Source organism: Aphelocoma coerulescens, chromosome 7 (genome assembly GCF_041296385.1).
Source record: "Aphelocoma coerulescens isolate FSJ_1873_10779 chromosome 7, UR_Acoe_1.0, whole genome shotgun sequence".
In the NCBI taxonomy this organism is placed as follows: domain Eukaryota; kingdom Metazoa; phylum Chordata; class Aves; order Passeriformes; family Corvidae; genus Aphelocoma; species Aphelocoma coerulescens.
In genome coordinates, this window is record NC_091021.1 from 17,732,320 (window position 1) to 17,750,861 (window position 18,542).

Sequence of the window (18,542 nt, forward strand, 5' to 3'; positions counted from 1 at the left end):
GAACAGTAGGGGCTTTTTACACAGCAGGTGTCCTCCGACACGCCCGCTTCCCTCGCCGCGATCCGAGCCCCACGGAGGCGGCGCGACAGAGGCCCTCACGGCGGCGGCGGCGCCCTCACGGCGGCTCCGCCCCCGCACCGCCCCCGGGCGGGCTGCGGCTGCGCGGGAAAGCGGCGCGCGCCTCACGCCCCCCGCCGCTGCCAATGGCGCCGGCACAAAGTGACCTTGGCCGCGCCCCGCCCCTTCCGCCGCCCGGCCCCGCCGCGCCTGCGCACAGCTGGCCCAGCCCGCCCGCCCGTCGGCCCGAGCGCGGCACCGCCACGGTGAGAGCCGCGCCACCCGCGCCATCCGCGCCCATCGCCGCTCTCGCCCGCCGCACCCTCACCCTCTCCCTCTCTCCGCAGAGACGCTGGATCGTGACCCCCGGGACGCCGCCCGCTAAGATGTTCGCTTGCGCCAAGCTCGCCACCTCGCCCTCCCTGGTGAGTGGGGGTGCGCGGGGGTCGCCTGCGCCTCCTCACCGCCTCCGTCCCTGTCGGCGACAGGGTCGGTGACGGCCGCGAGGCTGCCGCGGGTTGGGCGGACCTCCGAGCCCCGCGGCAGCGCCCTGGGACGAGCCCGTACCGAGCGCTGCCCACCCGAGAGCGAAGGGGTGGGGGTCGGGCGGACTGCGGCAGGGCCGCGTTCTCCTTCCCGCCTCCTTGGCGCGGCCGGGGCCCTGTGCCAAGGTGAGGGGCCTTCCACACGGGCGGCGGAGCAGGGGGAGGTCAGCGCAGCCAACAGCTCCTGGGCCTACTGCGCTCTGTGCCTCGCTGTAGGTCAAACTCCAGCCTGTTGCTTGTCCTGTGCAAGGCCGGGACTTTTTGCCCCTGCAGAGATAAGAGGCTGTCCTGCATGAAAATGCCCTCTCTGGCCTGCAGAAGGTCTCATTTTGCATGGTGCAGGCCCAGGTTTCCCCTGCAGGAAGAGCTTTGTGCAAGAGCCGGTATGACCTTAGACAGCTGGGAGCCCAAGGACACATGCAGGCCGCTTGTGAAAAAGGATTCATTCATTTGTGCCTTGCTAAATCCAAAAGTCTAGGTTACATCTGTGCATTTAACGACTTTGAAATTCATTTTGATGACTTTTATTTATTCATTACAAAATGTGTTTCACTGCCTACTGGTCGGTCGGGCTTTTTTGTCGCTGTTTTGCTCTATTTTCTGTCAGCATAATGCATGTATATGTTCACTGAATGATGAGGCTGTTTACAATAATATTTCCTGAGAACAGTGCTGTCAGATTGCATGGCAGTGCTTGCTTCTGTATCGTTTATTGTATATCCAGCTGTTCAGAGATTTCTGTCTTTCAAGGAAGACAAATGGCTTAGCAGCTTATAGTCTTATTCACTTACAGACTATTGTATGGAATAGCTATGATAAAGTGTTTCTTTTTTTATAGTTTTTTTTTTCCTTTCCTTACAGATCCGTGCTGGATCAAGAGTCTTGTACAGACCAATTTCGGCATCTGTGTTGTCTAGGCCAGAGGTCAAGAATGGAGAGGTACCTTATAAACAAAATTCTGTATCTTCCTAAATTACCTGGTGAGCCTAAATGTCCTCAACTTAGAGTTCACTTGTACTAACTCAAATACCTATAGTGTGAAACTTGGTTTAAGTCAAACACCTGATAATACTCGTTGCTGTCTTGCTATTTCCCCTGAGAAGTCTTTCACATTTAAAGTTGATGCTTTCAGGTGGAACAGGTAACATGCTGAAGTTAATGACTCTTACAGTCTCATCACTCTGAAGAATAACTAGACATTGGATCTAATACAACTTTTAAAACTGCATAATAACACTATCACCTGGTCTTTTGTCTGAATATAATGCTTTTTCATGTTTTGTTTTCTTAGGGCAACTCAACAGTTAACGGGGCCCAAAACACTGTCTCCCGACTAGCACTTAGAGAATTCCAGACTAGTGCTATCAGCAGGGACATTGACACTGCTGCCAAATTTATTGGTGCTGGTGCAGCCACAGTAGGTGTGGCTGGTTCTGGTGCTGGTATTGGAACAGTCTTCGGTAGTCTAATCATTGGTTATGCCAGGTAATCAATCTCTCTCTTTAAAAACTCTTGAATTGTATGTAGATGTATCTTAAGACAGCTGAGCTGTAGAAAGGATGATGGCACAGTAATAAATCCTGTTAATGATTGCTGTTACTGATAAACATGGCTGAAGAGAATTGTATGAAACTGTACCATATTCGTCAGGATGGCTGTTGTTAAATTCAGAACTTTCTACACTCTTCCTGGAGGAGAGCCATGAAAGAAATTGCATCTTTAGACTTGGTCGGTCTTATGGTCATGGAAGTCCAGTGTTTGAGCATTTGGTTCCAGAACTGAACTAAAAATCCAGACTGGATCTTTTTTTGTGTAAGGGTGAAAATCCTAAAGAAAAACAGTGTGAGAACTGGTAGTAAGGAATGAGACTCTATGCTTTAGTCTTCATATAGAAATAGAGGCCTGATTTGCTTTTCTAACACATTCAGCTTTGCATCTCAGAATATGCAGTTACTTCAGCAAATGAGTTATTCCTTCTAGAAATCTTAAGGGGGCAAGAGTGAGGATTTTGTAGTAGGGATGAGCTTTCAGATAATTTTACAACATTCCTGTAATAGAAGTAGTTCACATGGCATCATGGAAGAGCAGAACTTACACAGGCATAGAAAAGGTTTTGTGTTCTTCACTACTTTTCCAACCAGTTAAATCTTACTTCTTAATAAAGATTTTTAAGCCCCTCTGAAGACAAGGAAGTTCGCTTTCCACCTGAAGAAACAAGGGTATTCACTAAAAATTCATATATTGAGTTTTGAATTTGGCATGAATGTGACAATAGGAGGTTGTAGAACATTGCTTCATAGTTTTATGGACATTTTCTCCTCTTACTTCTTGAAGGTATAGTCATTGCATTTTTGCAACAAACTGCTGCATATTTCTTTTTTTGTTTGTTTGTCCTGCTCTTACGTAGTTTCAGTTCCTGTATTTGTCTTGAGAGCTGCTTAAAACACGATATGCATAGAATTCCTTGGAGTATAGTTCTCATATCACAGATGTGAAATAAATTTCTGAACCGTAGTGCTGATAGTTTATGCATGGGAGGATGCAGGCAAGTCAAATTCAAAAGTTACATTAGTATAGTCACAAAAACTGTGCTCATTTGGAAAACTGTTACACCATCTGCATAACCTGAATCTAGTCTTAATTGCCAGCTAGTTTATCTTGAGTGAAAGCCTTGCAAAAGAATTGCTTGGATTTATTGGATTTTCCTATTACAGAATCTGTGGCAAGGAAGTGTGAGGTTAAACTGTATGAAAAACACTTAATTGTAAGGATAAAAAGGTCTTACACCTTCTCTTTCTTTTAGAAATCCTTCTCTGAAGCAGCAGCTGTTCTCATATGCTATCCTGGGATTCGCCCTGTCTGAAGCTATGGGTCTCTTCTGTCTGATGGTTGCTTTCTTGATCCTGTTTGCCATGTGAATGGAGATCTGCCTGTAATATTGGCATTGGAATGTAACTGCATTTTATGGGACTCCCAAAATGTTGGTGTCATGGAAATTGATGCTATTTCCAAAGTCATTTCATTAAAGATAACAACTTTAACTGTCAACTTGTTGCTTGCATTTATTGTCTTTGTCACTGGGATATCTGGAAGGTGGCATTTTGTAATTCAGTCTCCATGGATTACTCCTTGTCGGTGTTTTCGGTGACAAACAGGACGGGGAGCACCTTTTGTGTTTCCCCACACTCCTGATAATGACATATTGCATAGAACCCTTCCAGTCAAACATCTTATTTGTTTAAATTATTGTGGCATATACTTGAAAGATCAAAGGATGCAGATTAGGTGTGAAAGGCTGTACTGCTGGCCTTGGTCCTTCACTTGCATTTTAAACTTCCAGAGCTGTTCTTCTACACAATTTGTTTTTTCCCCAAGCTAGCTGACACACGTTCTGGCACCTCTTGATAGAAGGAGCTAAACACAAATCCATGAAAGTGATAGGAAACTTCGTATCAGTTTTCAAGTACACTAGATGTTTTGATTCCCGTGGTAGGTTTTCCACTTGGATCTGGAGGGTGTCCCCATTGAGCTAAATAAACTGCTTTTGATTGGTCTAAGGCATTTAGTTGTGATATATTGACATTACATTTTAAATAGTTACTGCATTTTTGGGATCACCTAATTAAAAGGAGAGCTTCCAGCTTTCTAATGTTTTAGTCAGCCTCACAGTATCTTGCACATTCTTTTAAGAGGGTTAGGATTAAAGCATTTTGGTTAAAAAAAATGCTGCAGTATCTACCTTTGCTCCTTGTAGTATCTACCTTTGCTCCTTGTAGTAGCTGTCTTGTAACAATCTACATGTGTTTATGGTGTCATCTATACTTTGAGCAAAACACTGTGTGCTACTATACTAACCTGGTGAGGGGGTTGATAGCATCTCAAACTTTATTCAGAATATTAAATAATCTGATCATATAACAACAATTACAAGCTGAACTTTGTAAGAATGTAAGCCAAACTTGTTAAATGTTTTGTCATCTTGCTGTTAAGTAATTACTGAATTAAATACAGGAAACTTTAATGGAGGAAATGGAGAAATGATTAGTGACTCAGATAAGTGCAAGGTGTGGGTAAGATTTTGTTTTAATCTGAATTTAAAAGTACCAAGTGGGTATTCATAAAGTTAGTGGACTTTAGTCCACTCTAGTTTATGGTGGACTTTGCACTGTTAACAGTTGGACTTAATGATCTTAAAGGTCTAAAAGACTTTTCCTTAAAGGTGTTTCCGAACCTAAATTATTCTAGAATTTGTGTAACAAAATTCTAGAACCCAGCATGAGAAATAACTTCCCCCACATGTTCTTAGTAGAAAATAGCAATCTCTAATATAAAGAACTTGAGGAGTGTAGAATATGTAGCATCTTAAATTAGCTTTAGAACAATATTAGTGGCTTAAGTGACTAGATCAGGAAGTGGGGGTTTTGAGGAGTGAGAGGGGGTAGGAGGTGAAGCATTTTGCAGCTACCTTCCATGTGGTTTATGCTCATGCAGTGGTGACTTTAGGGACTTGCTATTATGCATTCTTGGAAGCTGTTGATTTGCAAAGCTGACAGTGCATTTGTCCTGGCTGAAAGGTATCCTAGACTCTAAAGCTCATCTGTTTACTGCTGTCCTGGTAGGTGGTGAACTTGTTTTTCTTTCAGTACAGCAGAGATCTCTACAGGCATCTGAGGTTGCAATCTCTATTTCCTAAAATCATGGACAGTCTAGTGGACTATCTTAATTCAAGCTTCAGATTTCCATATCACTGGGATTTGGCCAAACAGGTATCTTCAGACTTCTCTTGGTCAAGTCCAGCTCCCACTCTTTTAATTCTACTTAGGAATTTGCATATAAAATGTTTCTGCTAAACTGTAATTGTGTTTGGTGTAGATAGAAGACCCAGCTGAGCTATTGCTCTGTAACTTCAGTAAGAAAGCCACCGAGTCACCGTGAGTTACTTGAATCAGGTTTGAAAAACAATTTGTGGATTTACATCCCATCTTTTACCACATGCACCACCCTATCAACATGAACCCTTTTTCTTGTGATCAGCCTTGCCTGAAAGGCAGTGGACATCTTGGGTGATCCTATATGTGGATGTGAAGGTTGTTTTAGTAGTAGCATCTCCCCAAGCTTATTTCCTTTTAATTCGCTTTTAGACTGGTGAGCATAGGCCAGACTCAGGAAAAGTGGCTATTTAGTTATACCAGTCATGAAAAAATCAGATCTGGGTTCTACAGATAGATTAATCAAGGACTTTTCAAAACACGGCAACAAACCTTCACCCAGAGGATTATCCTCCTTATAGACAATAAGGAGCTTAGGGTTAATGAGCAATGAGCAGACACTGACCAGTGAACTATTACAGGGAACATGGAATCCCTTTCCAACAGAGTTTAGTTGGTCAATTTGAGTGGTCTGACAGAGACTACACTCAGTTTTCCTAAAATGCTCACAAAAGTAACCATTATGAATGTATAAAAGATCAATTATTTTTCTTACAAAAAAACATCCAACCCAGTCTCTTTGCATTAATAGGGCAGCAACAGACCAAGGTCTCTTGATCTTGTCTGTAAGAGTTTACATCAAGAAATCTTCCTGTAGGTCAGAGAAACCAAACTTAAGTTTTATGAGGTGTTACTGTAGGCTTCACTTCCCTGAAACCTTTTTCAGTTTCTTCTGATATGGACCATGCTGAACTTAGAGATTGTCAGCTCATGAAAATTTGTCTTGTAGGTTCTCTAGATTGAAGGACTGTTCATGTTTTGTTGTTGAAGGCAGCTAAAGCGGAGATCTTCATTGTCTCTGAATAACTGTTCTGCCTGCTGTCCCAGTAGATCAGACATCATACCACCTCTGAAATAGCCATGTTATTTTAATAGAAAATGAAGGAACTGTTAAAGTTACCAATTATGCTCTTAAGTTATTGCTGCAGGTAAAAGTGATGAATCCCTTGCTGCAGGTAAAAGTGAACATCCTGCTGCTGTTTTTTGCCCTTTTCCTGCTTTCCCTTTGTTTGCTGTTTGCATCAATCTCAGACTGAAGAAAGGCACTTGCAGTTCAGTTTTTTAGTCTAGGCTTAGGACTGCTGCTGCTATGTAATGGTGAAGCTAAACCATCAAAAAATACTTACATCTAATACAGCTCTTAGTTGCTCCCTGAACAAAGAAGTAAGATCTCTATTCCTCTCTTCTGCACTTAAAATTGAGTCCTTGCAACATGCTACTTTAAAGAATAATTCCACCTTTAGGTAAACAGGGTACTTTTATGCGGTGCTTTCTATCCTCCCATGTATTAAAGAACTTTGCAAAAGTGCTGTACAGTGCCCACCAAAACAACACACAAGAAATGAAACATACCATACTGTCTTGTGCAAGTTCAGAGAAACTTGGACAAAATATATGTTACTGGAACTAATACTACTTTTTTAGAAGTACTTTATTGTTATGGCCTTATACTCTCAGATCACCCTCAGAACAAGACCAAATGATACACATGTACAGAATTAAAGCTTAATGTGTGATTCAGAGCACATACTAGCTAAACTGTGTTGCCATATGGGGTTATGCTACTTCTTTAACGAATCCAAAACTCTTTTAGCTCCTCCTGTGTAAAATATAGGCGTTTGCCATTATTCTACAGTGCTGCAGCATTTTTGATACCTTAACTAAGGTGAATGTTTAGCACAACCATGGCTTCAGGCACACATCTCGCTCCTGCCCTGAATGCGGTTGTGTTGAGAGATGAGGAATCTCGCCAGTACAGGGCTTTGGAGCGCTCATTATTCCAAAAGTTAGATGTGACAAGCGCATGAAGACTTGCCGCTGAGCGAAGCCTTGCGGTGGTTTAGTCTCTACGTGGTGCCTGCCGTCCTCCCCTGGCAGCAGCTGCCGGCCCTCCTGCAGATCCCGCCGCAGAGGATAGGCACCTCATCCTGAGCTCCCGTCCGCCACGGCCGCACAAATCCTGCTCTACCACACGAGCTTTGCCCGCGGTGCCGAGCGCAGCAGAGGCGCTGCCCAGCCGCGCTCCGCCATGGCCGCCGTGGGGAGCAGCGAACGGCCCCGCCCGCCGCCGCGCCCCCGCGCCGCGTGACCGCCCCGCCCCCGCGGGGGTGTCAGCGCAGCTCTCGCGAGAGGCGACGGAAGCCCGCGGGGGACCCGGCCTTTAATGTGCGGTCCGGCCGCGTTCCGGGTGAGTTTGTAAACACGGCCCGGCCCGGCTCGGCCCGGCGCGGTGGCTCCTCCTCCCTCCGCGCTGCGGCGGCGCCGGGCGGGCGGGGGCGGCGGGGCGGGAGCGGCACGGCGCGGCGGTAGGCGGGGGATGCCCGGGAGGCAGTAACATGGCGCCGCTGCTCCTCTCCGCGGCAGCCCCCTCCCCCAGCGCGGCCTGCGGCTCCCGCCGCCCCTAGAGCGGGGCGGGGCGGCCCGGCCGGCGCCGCGGACACCGGTACCCGCCTGGAGGTAGGGCCTGGCGGGCGGCCCGGGACGCGGGGCGGCGAGGCGAGGGGGTGGGGGGGTGAAGGGGGCTGCAGCGCATCCGGGACGCGGGGTGCCCCACGGCGGCATCGCCGGGACCGGCGCGGAGGGCGGGAGGAGGGAGCAGCCGGGCCTCGCCTTTCCGCCTCGTCTTTGCTCCAAGGAGGCCTCCGTCTGCATCCATCGTCGTCTCTGGAAGGAGAACTTGGTCCGTGCCGGTGCTGGAGTGGAGGGTGCGGAGAAGGGTACGGGTGTGGGGGATGTTGGGCGCGGGGGTAAGAACAGCTTTTCTGCACCAGAGGGAGGTGTTGGCCTGCCTGGGGTTTGGCCGTGGAGCTGAACCTCCTGGACCAGTTGCCTCATTGACTTTGCCTGTTATTGTGCATAATGTCTCTCGAGTTGTCTAATAAAAGGTCTCTGAAGGTTTCACGTGAAAAAACATGCCACAGACCCTCAATTAGTGGTAGCTGCACGGTGCTTTAAGCACAAATGTTTTATGCCAAGATGCAACCTCATGTTTGGAGTTAGGGGATATGTGTGCTGCCATGTTGCTTTTGCAGTCTTACTCATTCTGCAGCCTTTTTGCATCCCTGTTCTTGGAGGGAGATCCATTCGTGTGTTTTTATGCCCTGTTCATGCACTCTGTGTCCCTCATTTGCTTTTCGTTCTGTTGCTTTCTCCCAGAGGTGTTTATCTTCCAACAGTGATGCTGTCACCTGTTTCCTTGCACTGAAATGAGAAATTTGAATGACTTGAATATTCTGAATCATCCTCTACTTTCCAAGTAATGACCACAAACATGGCTAAATTGTATTTTATATACAACCTTTTAAAACAGTGGGCTTGTTTTCTTTTTGACATATTCTGCTCATGGCAGTGAATGTCACATCCCTACTTCTTGCTGAGCGTAAAGCCAGATAAGAGGTAATAAAAACAAACGTTCTGAAGTTTGGGTCATAAGACTGCTAGGCCTGTGTTAGATGCTAAATTCAGCCCCTCCAATAGGATGTGGACCAGTCCTTGTGGTTCTGGTCTTTCACAGGTGTTTTAGGTGGGATTTCTTGAGCCATCTGCTGAAACAGGTTGTTGTCTGTTAACAGACATCCTATTGCAGACGTAATTTCAGAGGGACAAACTGTAGTCCAGTTTGGCATTCACTTGGATTAACTCTGAAGTGTTTATAATTATGCAATCCAGAATCAAAATTGTCAAGTCGTCTTGTTAAAAAACAAAACAATAATTTTGTCAGGGACTGGTTGTTATATAATGCTTCAAAAGAATTGTCAAATAATAAGAAACCTTAATGTGTACATAAAGTGAAGCAGCTCTTTTAAAAATCCATTGGGATTTTATGTTTCAGTACTGACGTTGCATGCTAATGCTTAATCAAGTAGTTGAGCTTTTGATCTTCTTCATAATGTTGTTGATATTTCTATCCTGACTTGAATTCTAGAAATATGAATATGTTTGGTAGGTCTTTTTCCAGAAACTTCTAGACTATGTAGTATCTAATAAAGCACTTTCAGATCTTGAATTTAATCATACTTACTTTTATTAATAATCTTGTTTTTCATGCTGCTTTTCTTTTATGACCACATTGAACAGCATGAACGATGGTATTATTTTCATTCTTTTGTCATGAAATTTTGAATGTGCTAAAAATCCCTTTTCTGTCATCAGCTTTTTCTTCTTCTACTCTTAATTAACTTAAAAATATACATTTTTACCTCCATGAAGTTTTCCTAACTTAAAGTTATTTATAATATTAACATTCCTAATGGTTTCTTAACATAGTCTTGAGTTTCTGCATAAAAATTACGCATTTTCGATTTTCAAAGAAGCAAATGTGACTCAATACTTTTAACTTTTATTTTGATACTGAATAGATTTCAAGTTACCATTGTTCTGCATAACTGAACTATATTTGTTTCACATATAATATGCACTCTAAGGAGGCATTGAATATAGTTAGTAACAGACATATTAGTCAGTATTTAATAACTATGCAATAAATGTTTTTTTTCACATTTATGCTGTACTGTTTTCAACTTTGTTCAGTGTCAGCTTTGGTTCAGCCTGAGAACTTTTCCATTAGCTTCCCTTCAGATAAGAACTTCTCTTCACGAAGGCATTCCAAGAAATATATCATGTTTCCTTTCTAGGTAAATCCAATGGTCATTTATATAAGTGCTTACAGGAAACAAAAAGATCATTCTGTAGTGGAATATTTGATATAGTTAAAGATTTTTAGAATTAAATTCTTAATTAATTAATTCAATTTTAGACTTCAGGGATGCCATCTAAGAAAATGTAAAAATGAAGTAACTTTTTGTTAAGCTTTTTTTTTTTAAATTTGTTGAAACTAGTGTGTAAAAATGAGCTTGGATTTCTAATGTGTGTTAGGTTGAAGATGTTCAAACCTAGATAAGTGAACTGGGGCAAGTAAGCCTTAATATCTCTAAGCAAATTGTGAAAAGATGGGAGGAATATTAACCCCTCTGTGCTCTTTTCTGAGGTTCATTCAGTTTTTGCTTATCTACAAGAGCTGTATTCACATAGCCTGAATTTTTAGTAAGTTAAAGAAAGATCAGGGGTATCTCTGAAAAATACTTAAGCCAGAGGGTTGAATTAGAAGCCACCATGTTCAGCCATCAGGAAGTGTTAGGCCTAAGGACCTTCCTTTATACCATTTGTGCTCTCTGTTTACCAGAAATGTGTCGTCTTGTGGAAGAAGCCACTCCTGCAGCTGAAGGAATTTATTGCTTTGTTTCTGCATATGTGACTATCTGTCCAACTGGCTTTCTTGTTCTTATTGCAACTTGTTAAGTCAATCATCCTTACTTGTATCTTTCCTTCGTGTCCAGATGCTCTGCCCTTTATAGAATTTAGACAAATCGGGGAAGGTATGGGATTAATTTTAGACATCAGATACAAGCAGATAATTAATAATATCAGCAAAAAGTGCCTAACATTTGACTTTCTAGAAGAAAAAATTTGAGCATTATGCTAGCAGCGTAGTGTGAAGAAGGAGCTCCTGTTTGCCAGCTATTGCTATTTACAAACTTTAAATATTCTGGACTATGGCAGAATCTATTAAGTTACTTTTCTGCCAATCCCACTTTTAATTTTTCGAGTTTTATTTCCTCCATTTCCTTCATTGTTCAGTTTTATTTTTTAGGAATGCCAAATTCAACAGTGTTATGGAAATAGAGTCATATCACTTCTGAAAGTGTCCTGTAATGGTCAAGTATTAACTACACCACTTTTGCTTCACCTTTCTTCTTTTGCTTTATAGGAAACAGAAAATACAGCTGTTCCAGTCCCTCCAGGTAAGTAGAGCAATGGGATTTTCTTCCTTTTAAAATACAAATTAATTTTTTCAAATTTATGTCTCTTCTTATTAAGTGGTGTATTCTACCTAACATCGGATTTTTACTGAAATCACAACTTGCAAATCTACCTGTATAGTAAATTGTGGAAATAAAGGTAGACTCAAATGTGGGAAGTGATTGAAATGTGTGATGTGACTGCTGTATGCAAGCATTGAAAGTATAAGGGCGCCGTGTTCATTGTGATTTTTGTTGATATTTGTTTGGTTGTGTAAGAAAGCCATCTCTTAATTGTGAGGTGTTTAAATTTAGAAAACAAAAATAGCTGCCTCCCCCCATCTAAAGAAGTCTTGGAAGGAGCTAAGCAAAACACTAAATTCAGCTCTTCAGGTAACCATTAAGAGGCTGTTATTCTTTACTGTGGCAAATATGTTCAGTTCACTTTACTTTCAATAAGTATGTACTCTAAGTAGAACTTGTAAAAGTTGATAAAACTTACAATTTTTGACCTGGTTCTTTTATGCTTCAGTTTCCTATTATAAAATGAAGCTTTAAAGTAAAGACTTACATTACCTAAAGTAGTTATACACTATGATGAGATCAACAGAAAAGTTTAGTAAGAGTTAATAATTCTCTATACAGTAAGGCTTTGTATGTTGCAGTAAAAGGGGGCACAATCCCAGATCCAATGTAATGAATAAAAGGAAATGTTGACTAGACATGATCAGGCTTGAGGAAATGCAAACATCCGTAGGAAAATACATCACTGTTACTGTAACATAAGCACTTTGTAATGTTTGAACGCAGAGGAGATCAAATACTGATGGACTACTATAATTCTTACTTGTCTCAGTGGCCTGATACAGTTTTTGTCTAACTTTTCATGTTTTTCAAACCAGAATGTACAGATGTTTCTTGGGTTGGAGCCACATGCAAGTGGTCAGTGTAGCTGCAAGGCTTGGGTGTGCTTCTCATGTAAGCAGTAGGAGATAAATCAGCTGCTACTGTAGCTGCAGACTGACAGATTGTCCTCTGTGGACTACCCAGTTTAGGAGGGTGGCACACTTGTATAACATGTATCTCTTCTTGCATATTGGCCAAAAGAAGAATGCTGTCATCAAAAGTTTTAACATTTTTGTTTGTTCTTGGGGCTGTGTGTGTTCATAGTTGTGTTTTCTATGTTCTTCTGTGCTGTTTGTGTCAGCCCTGATGTTACAGGAGGGCAGTCTCTGCATTGCTACAGTGCTTAAAATAAGTAATCACAGGGTAAGACTGCACAGCCTGTGAGTGGCTCTGTGCATGGATGTCTTTTTGCACACACCTTGCTTTCTACAGGTACATATGGTACCATTTACATATGGTAAAGTAGAGGCTTTAGCTGCAAGTTTGGTGAGTCTTTAGTAGGTGTGTGTGAAGAATTACTTTTCTCAGCAGATTTGAATAATTTTTTGCAAGGACTATCGATATATATACATTTTAAACAGCTGTTTAAATGTTCAGTAGAAAAATTTTGAAACAAAGTGTCAGTTGTGTTTTCCATGCTCCTGTATGTAGGCAATTAAGAGAAAACAGAAGAATCTGTAGCAGTTAAATAAGCCAACAAGACATGACTTAAGTCAGTGTATGATTGTATTCTTTGTAACATTGTTTGCAGAAAGGTATTTTGAAAGCAAGCCTCAGACTATGTAATAATAGTTTCCACAAAGTGTACCCAAGGTGTTTAATTAAAATCTTATGGAAATATTCAGATAATTGTTGAAGCTATTTTTGTAGCAAATTTAGATAAATATTAAGGTGACATTTTGTAGAGACATCTTTATTTTTTAAATAAGCACACTGCTCTAAATATTAGTGAATTACCTGCAAACTCATTTTTATTTCTCCATATTATATATATTTTCAAGATGGATGTATACTTATTTATATATTTACTGTATCATTTACATTCCAAACATGATAAAAGAGGCTTGCTACATTTTAAATAGGCATGATGTGAATGTATTTTACTTTTGTGGTGAAAGTATGGAACAAACACCAAAAAACTGAGATTATTTTCTGATTTTAGTACTGAAGTTGATTATCCTGCCAAGGTTATTTCAAGTTTTTCCTGTGTTCAGCTCTGATCCTGTTACTGTGTGACTGGAATTCTACATATGGGTTTCTCTATGCTACTGAAAGGAATGTAGGGTTTGAAGCTTACAGAAGTTGCGGTTCAGTGGACTGTAGTAAGAATCATTTCACTGAATGTTCATTCTATCTGAAGAGATGAGTTAAGGCTGGAGTTTCACATTCATGTTGGATTCCTTCAGGAACTGTCTTTTTTTCTATGGGACAAGGTGTTAGCTGTTGCCTAGGTAACAGTCCAGGGTGTCTATAATTCCCCTTTAGTGACAGGGTTATCACTTCATCTATTACATTTCTCATTTGGCTTTGTGAGTAACATTTTTGTCAAGATGGCATCTAAGTTGCTATTTTGGCTTTCAAGGGAAAGGTATTTCCTAAATTTTTCTTTCTTACTGTGATATTCTCCCTTGGAGCAATCAGTCTACAACAGAGAGAGACTCTTTTGAAATTAGAGTGGCAATTACAAACATTTTTTTCTGAAAATTTGCCTTCTCTGTGTTAGTTTTGTGATGCCTGTCAGGCAACATGCAATCCACAAGGAAAAGACGAGGCAAAGGATGGGGTTTGTGTGTATTTTGTAGCAGCAGCGGGTTTTTGATCATGCAGAGTCTTCTAAAGGTGTCAGAATATTACCCAGAGGTTTGGATCGTCTATTGCAGTTGTTCACCTCTGTTCCTTGCTATGATATCTTTATGGTATGCTTTAAATTTCAGAGTTATCTTGGATTGCTCAGAATGCCATCCAGTCAAATTCTGAATTTCTGCAAGGGTGGAGATTCCACAGCCCCACTTGGCAACCTGTTCCAGTGTTCAGCAGCCCTCACTGTGGGATTTTTTTTTTTAATACTGTGTTTTCCTCTTCCTCTACACTTGCCCTTAACTTTCTTGGTGTGTCTTGTGAATGTTACATCTCATCCTTTTATTATACTCTACCTAAAGTCTGGATCTGACTTCTCTATATCAGCACATTAGATAGTTTAAGACAGCAAGTAGATGCTTCTTTAGCACTCCTCCATTCTGAATTTGCTTCCTGATGTTCCTCTTGTTATGTAATAGTCCAGCCTCCTAACTGTTTTGATGGGGCCCCCAGATGTTTGCTCTCCAGTTCATCAGCTGTCTTGAGGGGCTCAACACTGGATATGGCACTTGAGCTATAGCCTTATGGTGCCAGATAAAGGAGGATAATCACTTCCCTTCATCTCATTGCTGTACCGTTGCTAATTCATCCCAGTAGCCTCTTGTTTTTCAGTGCTGCAAGTGACATGATGCTGAATCGAATTGGCTTTGTTGTCCACCAGGAGTTACAGGTTCTGCCCCAAAGCTGCTTGGCACCAGTTGCCCTCAGCCTCCACTGTTGCATGGAGTTATTTTGTTCTAGGTGCAAGCCTTGCATTTATCTTTGTAATAGGTAAATACAATTCTAACCAATTTGGCTGCACTAATGAATGTGAGCCCTTTGTTTTCCCATCCTGTCAGATCCAGTTTCTGTTTAGATTTTAAATGTCCAAGGTCTTGCTTGGAATGCGAGTGAACTTCTTTTCTCTTTTAGGTGCAAAAATTTCAGTGCTTCAACATAATTTTTTTTCCTCAGATGTTATCCGGAATCTCTTTACAAGGGATTACCTCACAAAATTCCATGTGGTCTGCAGTCAAATAATGTTACAAAGATGAGGAAATGAATTTATCTCCAAATTTTTTCCAGTAAGTTTGCCAGAAGGACAGCGCTGCTTTTCTTTTTCACAAGGATTGATTTTTTAACTTGTACATCAGGCATTCAAATTTCACAGGCTTTACAAACCAAAACATGGAACCAGATAACAACTTCACATGCAAATACGAGCTCTGGTAATACTCCTTTAAAAGAGAAAATGAGTGGACTTAAAAAATTGATCTTTACGTCTTCTCACCTAGGAAAAATACTAACAGCAGGGAGGGAGTAGGTTTTATGGCCAAAACTGCATCTCTCAGAGACTGGCAACAGGATACAGTTACTGAGTAGAAAAAATGTCCTACATGCCCTTTGGTTAATCAAAATCTTCATCCTTTGGATAAAAAAAAAAAAAAAAATCAGAATTGTTTCTTACATCATCAGACATTTCTGATATGGATATTACTCATCTGCTCATAATACATATCCATATGTGCATATTGGCATATGTAGCCATTATATAAGTATATGGTGCCCTATGATCACAGGTTTAACAAAACTAATTCCTCTTGAGATCTAAATGAGACTAACTCTGTTAGTTTGAGCCTACATTTAAAGAAATAAGATTGTTGCATAGCTGAAGAAGAGTAGTAAGCTTGTGGGATAGCTGTTAAGTCTATTGAAGTTCCACATATTGTAAGGATATATTCCTAAAGTGTCATGGATAAGGACCTTATTTCTTTCCCTGGAGCCTTAGTCATGAGTATTCAGACTTGCCCATAACCTCGTTAATATGCCTTATTAGTGAAAGTACCAAATTCACAGTTTGAACGGTTCAAAAAATACTTCATTCATTCAGAAACTTGAGACAGGTTGTGATCTCCTTGCAAAGAACAGTGGAACAGTCTTCATCCCTGATTTGCTTTGGCATCCTTCCTTTGGGATGTAAATGTTTCCCTGAGCTGTCAGTGCCAAAGACTCTAAAGTTTTCTGGCAGCCGTTCGTCTCTTCCCGACTTCTGATCTCAGCTCAGTATCCTCATTCCTTTAAACGTATATATTTAGAAGTGACAGTTTAAAATCTCCTCCATGCCATGTTTTCCTTTCTTTGCTGTTGGGTGTACATTACAAAGGACACTGGGATCTCCTCCTCCTTGAAGGAATATCCAAAAAGTCTATACACAGTAGTTTTTTACTGTACAGGTACATCCAGAAGGATCAGGTACTGTGTTCCCTGCAGATCTCTGTGGTAATACCTCTAAAATGGTTTGCTTATGCTTACTTGAAATGTCTTGTCTAGTGCCCAGGTGTGTACCAGAAGTGTGCATTCTTAGGATGGTTAAACAATTTGAGAATCCTTGCAACTCTACATGACCAGCATGCTGGGGGAGAGATGGATTTATTCTGCCTATGATATTTAATCATAAAAACATCTTTATTCATCTTTATTTGCTTCATCAGTCTAAGTAGTGTTCAGAACTAACACTGTTAGTTCTTCATACAAATACTCATTTAAAGATGAATGTATTTCCTCCAGCATAAAGCCACAGATGCCACAACTAATTAGAGGATGTATTGAAGTAAACAATTTCTTTGAAAAACTGTTGTGTTTCATGGGTGGATAGTGGACATTTTATCATTTATCTTTACAAAATCATGCATTATTTCATTTTTAGCATGCATAGTAATTAATATCTTCTTTTAGTTACAGTTCATTGCCATGAAAAGGAGGATATGATAGTTTGCCCTATGAAACAGGTTTATATGTGAAATCTGGCAGGTATGTGTATTAGTATGTGGGGTGAGTATGCAAAACAGTGCTAAGTATAATTAATATCTTACTTCTTTCTTAAGTATTTTTAGCCTGTCAATAATTTAGTAGCTGAAACATTAGTATAGTACATGGTTTTGGAATTAAATTTGTAACGGTTTACACAAAGGGCTATGTGCCAACTTACCTTTAATGATGAGCTTTAAATAAAGATGGTGAAAAGGCTAAGTAATCAACTCTTCTTCCTCATCTGTTGGCACCATAACCTTGACTGTGTGGTATTGTCTGCTGCTTTGATCTCTTTTTGACTGTGAGAATTGGATCATTAATACAATGTAGTTGATTTCAGTGACAAGTTATTCTCACTATGCTTTCAGATACTTTTTGCAATTAGTCATGTTACATAGAAATGTGGATTTCTGATTGAGGTGTAATGTTCAGAAACTGCTGTGGTGGATTTTGTGTACCTTCCTGACAGAGCTTGAAAATCCATACTCCGTTTGAATCATGGGTATTTAGAATATTAGTGTAGTCAGAAGGTAGAAATTCTTGCCCATAGGATATTGAAATAGCCTGTGGATGTTGATGTATTGATAATTTGTTGCAATATTTGTAAAATCTGTTCCATTCTAATTTTAATACAGGTAGCACAACGACCTGTGGAATATGAGTGATGACAAACCCTTTTTATGTACTGCCCCTGGATGTGGCCAGGTAATGGTCTGAACTGAAGTTACTAGCATTGGTCAAATAAAAGTAAAACAGTGAAATGTATTTTTAGGGATTGACGAAAGGGGCTTATGATAATTGCTAGAAAGTATTTTTATTTTGCTGAAAGGCAAGAATTTGTAGCATATTATGTGTTTATCCAAAATGCTATCCACAGAAGAAAAAACTAATTAAATTATTCTTTCTGAGCTAAAAATAATTTCATTTGTTAGCCCTGCTTTACTTGCTTTTATTAGGAAAATAATCAAGACCTAACTTGTATGAGGCAACCTGCATTTTCTAGGATATTTCAGTGTTGGTGGGGAGTTCAATGTGAAGGTTCCTTGTCACTACTCTTCATAGCTGTGGTGACTGCAGATATTTATTGGAATAAGTTTGTTTTATGTATGTTTTTGTGTATAGGAAGATTATAACAATATGCATGCCACAGAATATATTCCAATTCCTATTGTAGTTTTAATGTATTCTAGTAAATAGCATTAGTGTGTGTGTGTGTATATATATATATATATGTGAATGTGAACAGAAAAGTGAAAATATTGTGGAGTATTTTAGCAGATGGTTGCTTAAAAGGAAGCTGTCTTAACACTTTTATTTAGTATCCTGAAAATAAGTGCATTTGCATTATCTGCTGTGTGTGGTGGACATCCCTGCATCCTATGTATAAAATTATTTCATAAGCTGATTTTTTTTCATAATATAATGGTTGCTGCCTTTATATAGAATCGATTTCATAACCAAGATGTTTTTCCTTATATTTGTGCACTTCAATTTATTTGGATTTTGAGTTCAAAATACTCTCATTTTTATTCTGGAAACTTAGCTTTTATGATGAATGACGGTATTAATGTTATATTAATGTAGTCTTCTGTATTTAAAGC

The 18,542-nt window shown here is 40.6% G+C and overlaps 2 protein-coding genes across 10 annotated transcripts in view; both read left to right on the plus strand.

Annotated features, from left to right (window-relative positions):
- The first annotated feature begins 266 nt into the window (after positions 1-266).
- Positions 267-3,650, plus strand: ATP5MC3 (ATP synthase membrane subunit c locus 3). The gene is made up of 5 exons (XM_069020600.1): positions 267-323; positions 405-482; positions 1,464-1,541; positions 1,894-2,087; positions 3,406-3,650. The coding sequence occupies exons 2-5, from the start codon at positions 444-446 to the stop codon at positions 3,518-3,520; spliced, it is 426 nt and encodes a 141-aa protein (XP_068876701.1). The 5' UTR covers positions 267-323; positions 405-443; the 3' UTR covers positions 3,521-3,650.
- Positions 3,651-7,709: 4,059 nt separating this feature from the next.
- Positions 7,710-18,542, plus strand: part of ATF2 (activating transcription factor 2) — a 50,489-nt gene continuing 39,656 nt past the window's right edge. Inside the window, exons 1-5 of one of the 9 annotated variants that reach the window (XM_069020609.1) lie at positions 7,718-7,778; positions 11,358-11,391; positions 15,106-15,215; positions 16,867-16,941; positions 17,577-17,646. In XM_069020609.1, coding sequence (XP_068876710.1) covers positions 17,599-17,646 — 48 coding nt within the window. In that variant the 5' untranslated portion in view covers positions 7,718-7,778; positions 11,358-11,391; positions 15,106-15,215; positions 16,867-16,941; positions 17,577-17,598. Of the gene's footprint in view, positions 7,779-7,859; positions 8,048-8,150; positions 8,308-10,086; positions 10,225-11,357; positions 11,392-15,105; positions 15,216-16,866; positions 16,942-17,576; positions 17,647-18,542 lie in introns of those variants that run through there. The other 8 variants (XM_069020606.1, XM_069020604.1, XM_069020603.1 and 5 more) reach the window with 8 other exon arrangements.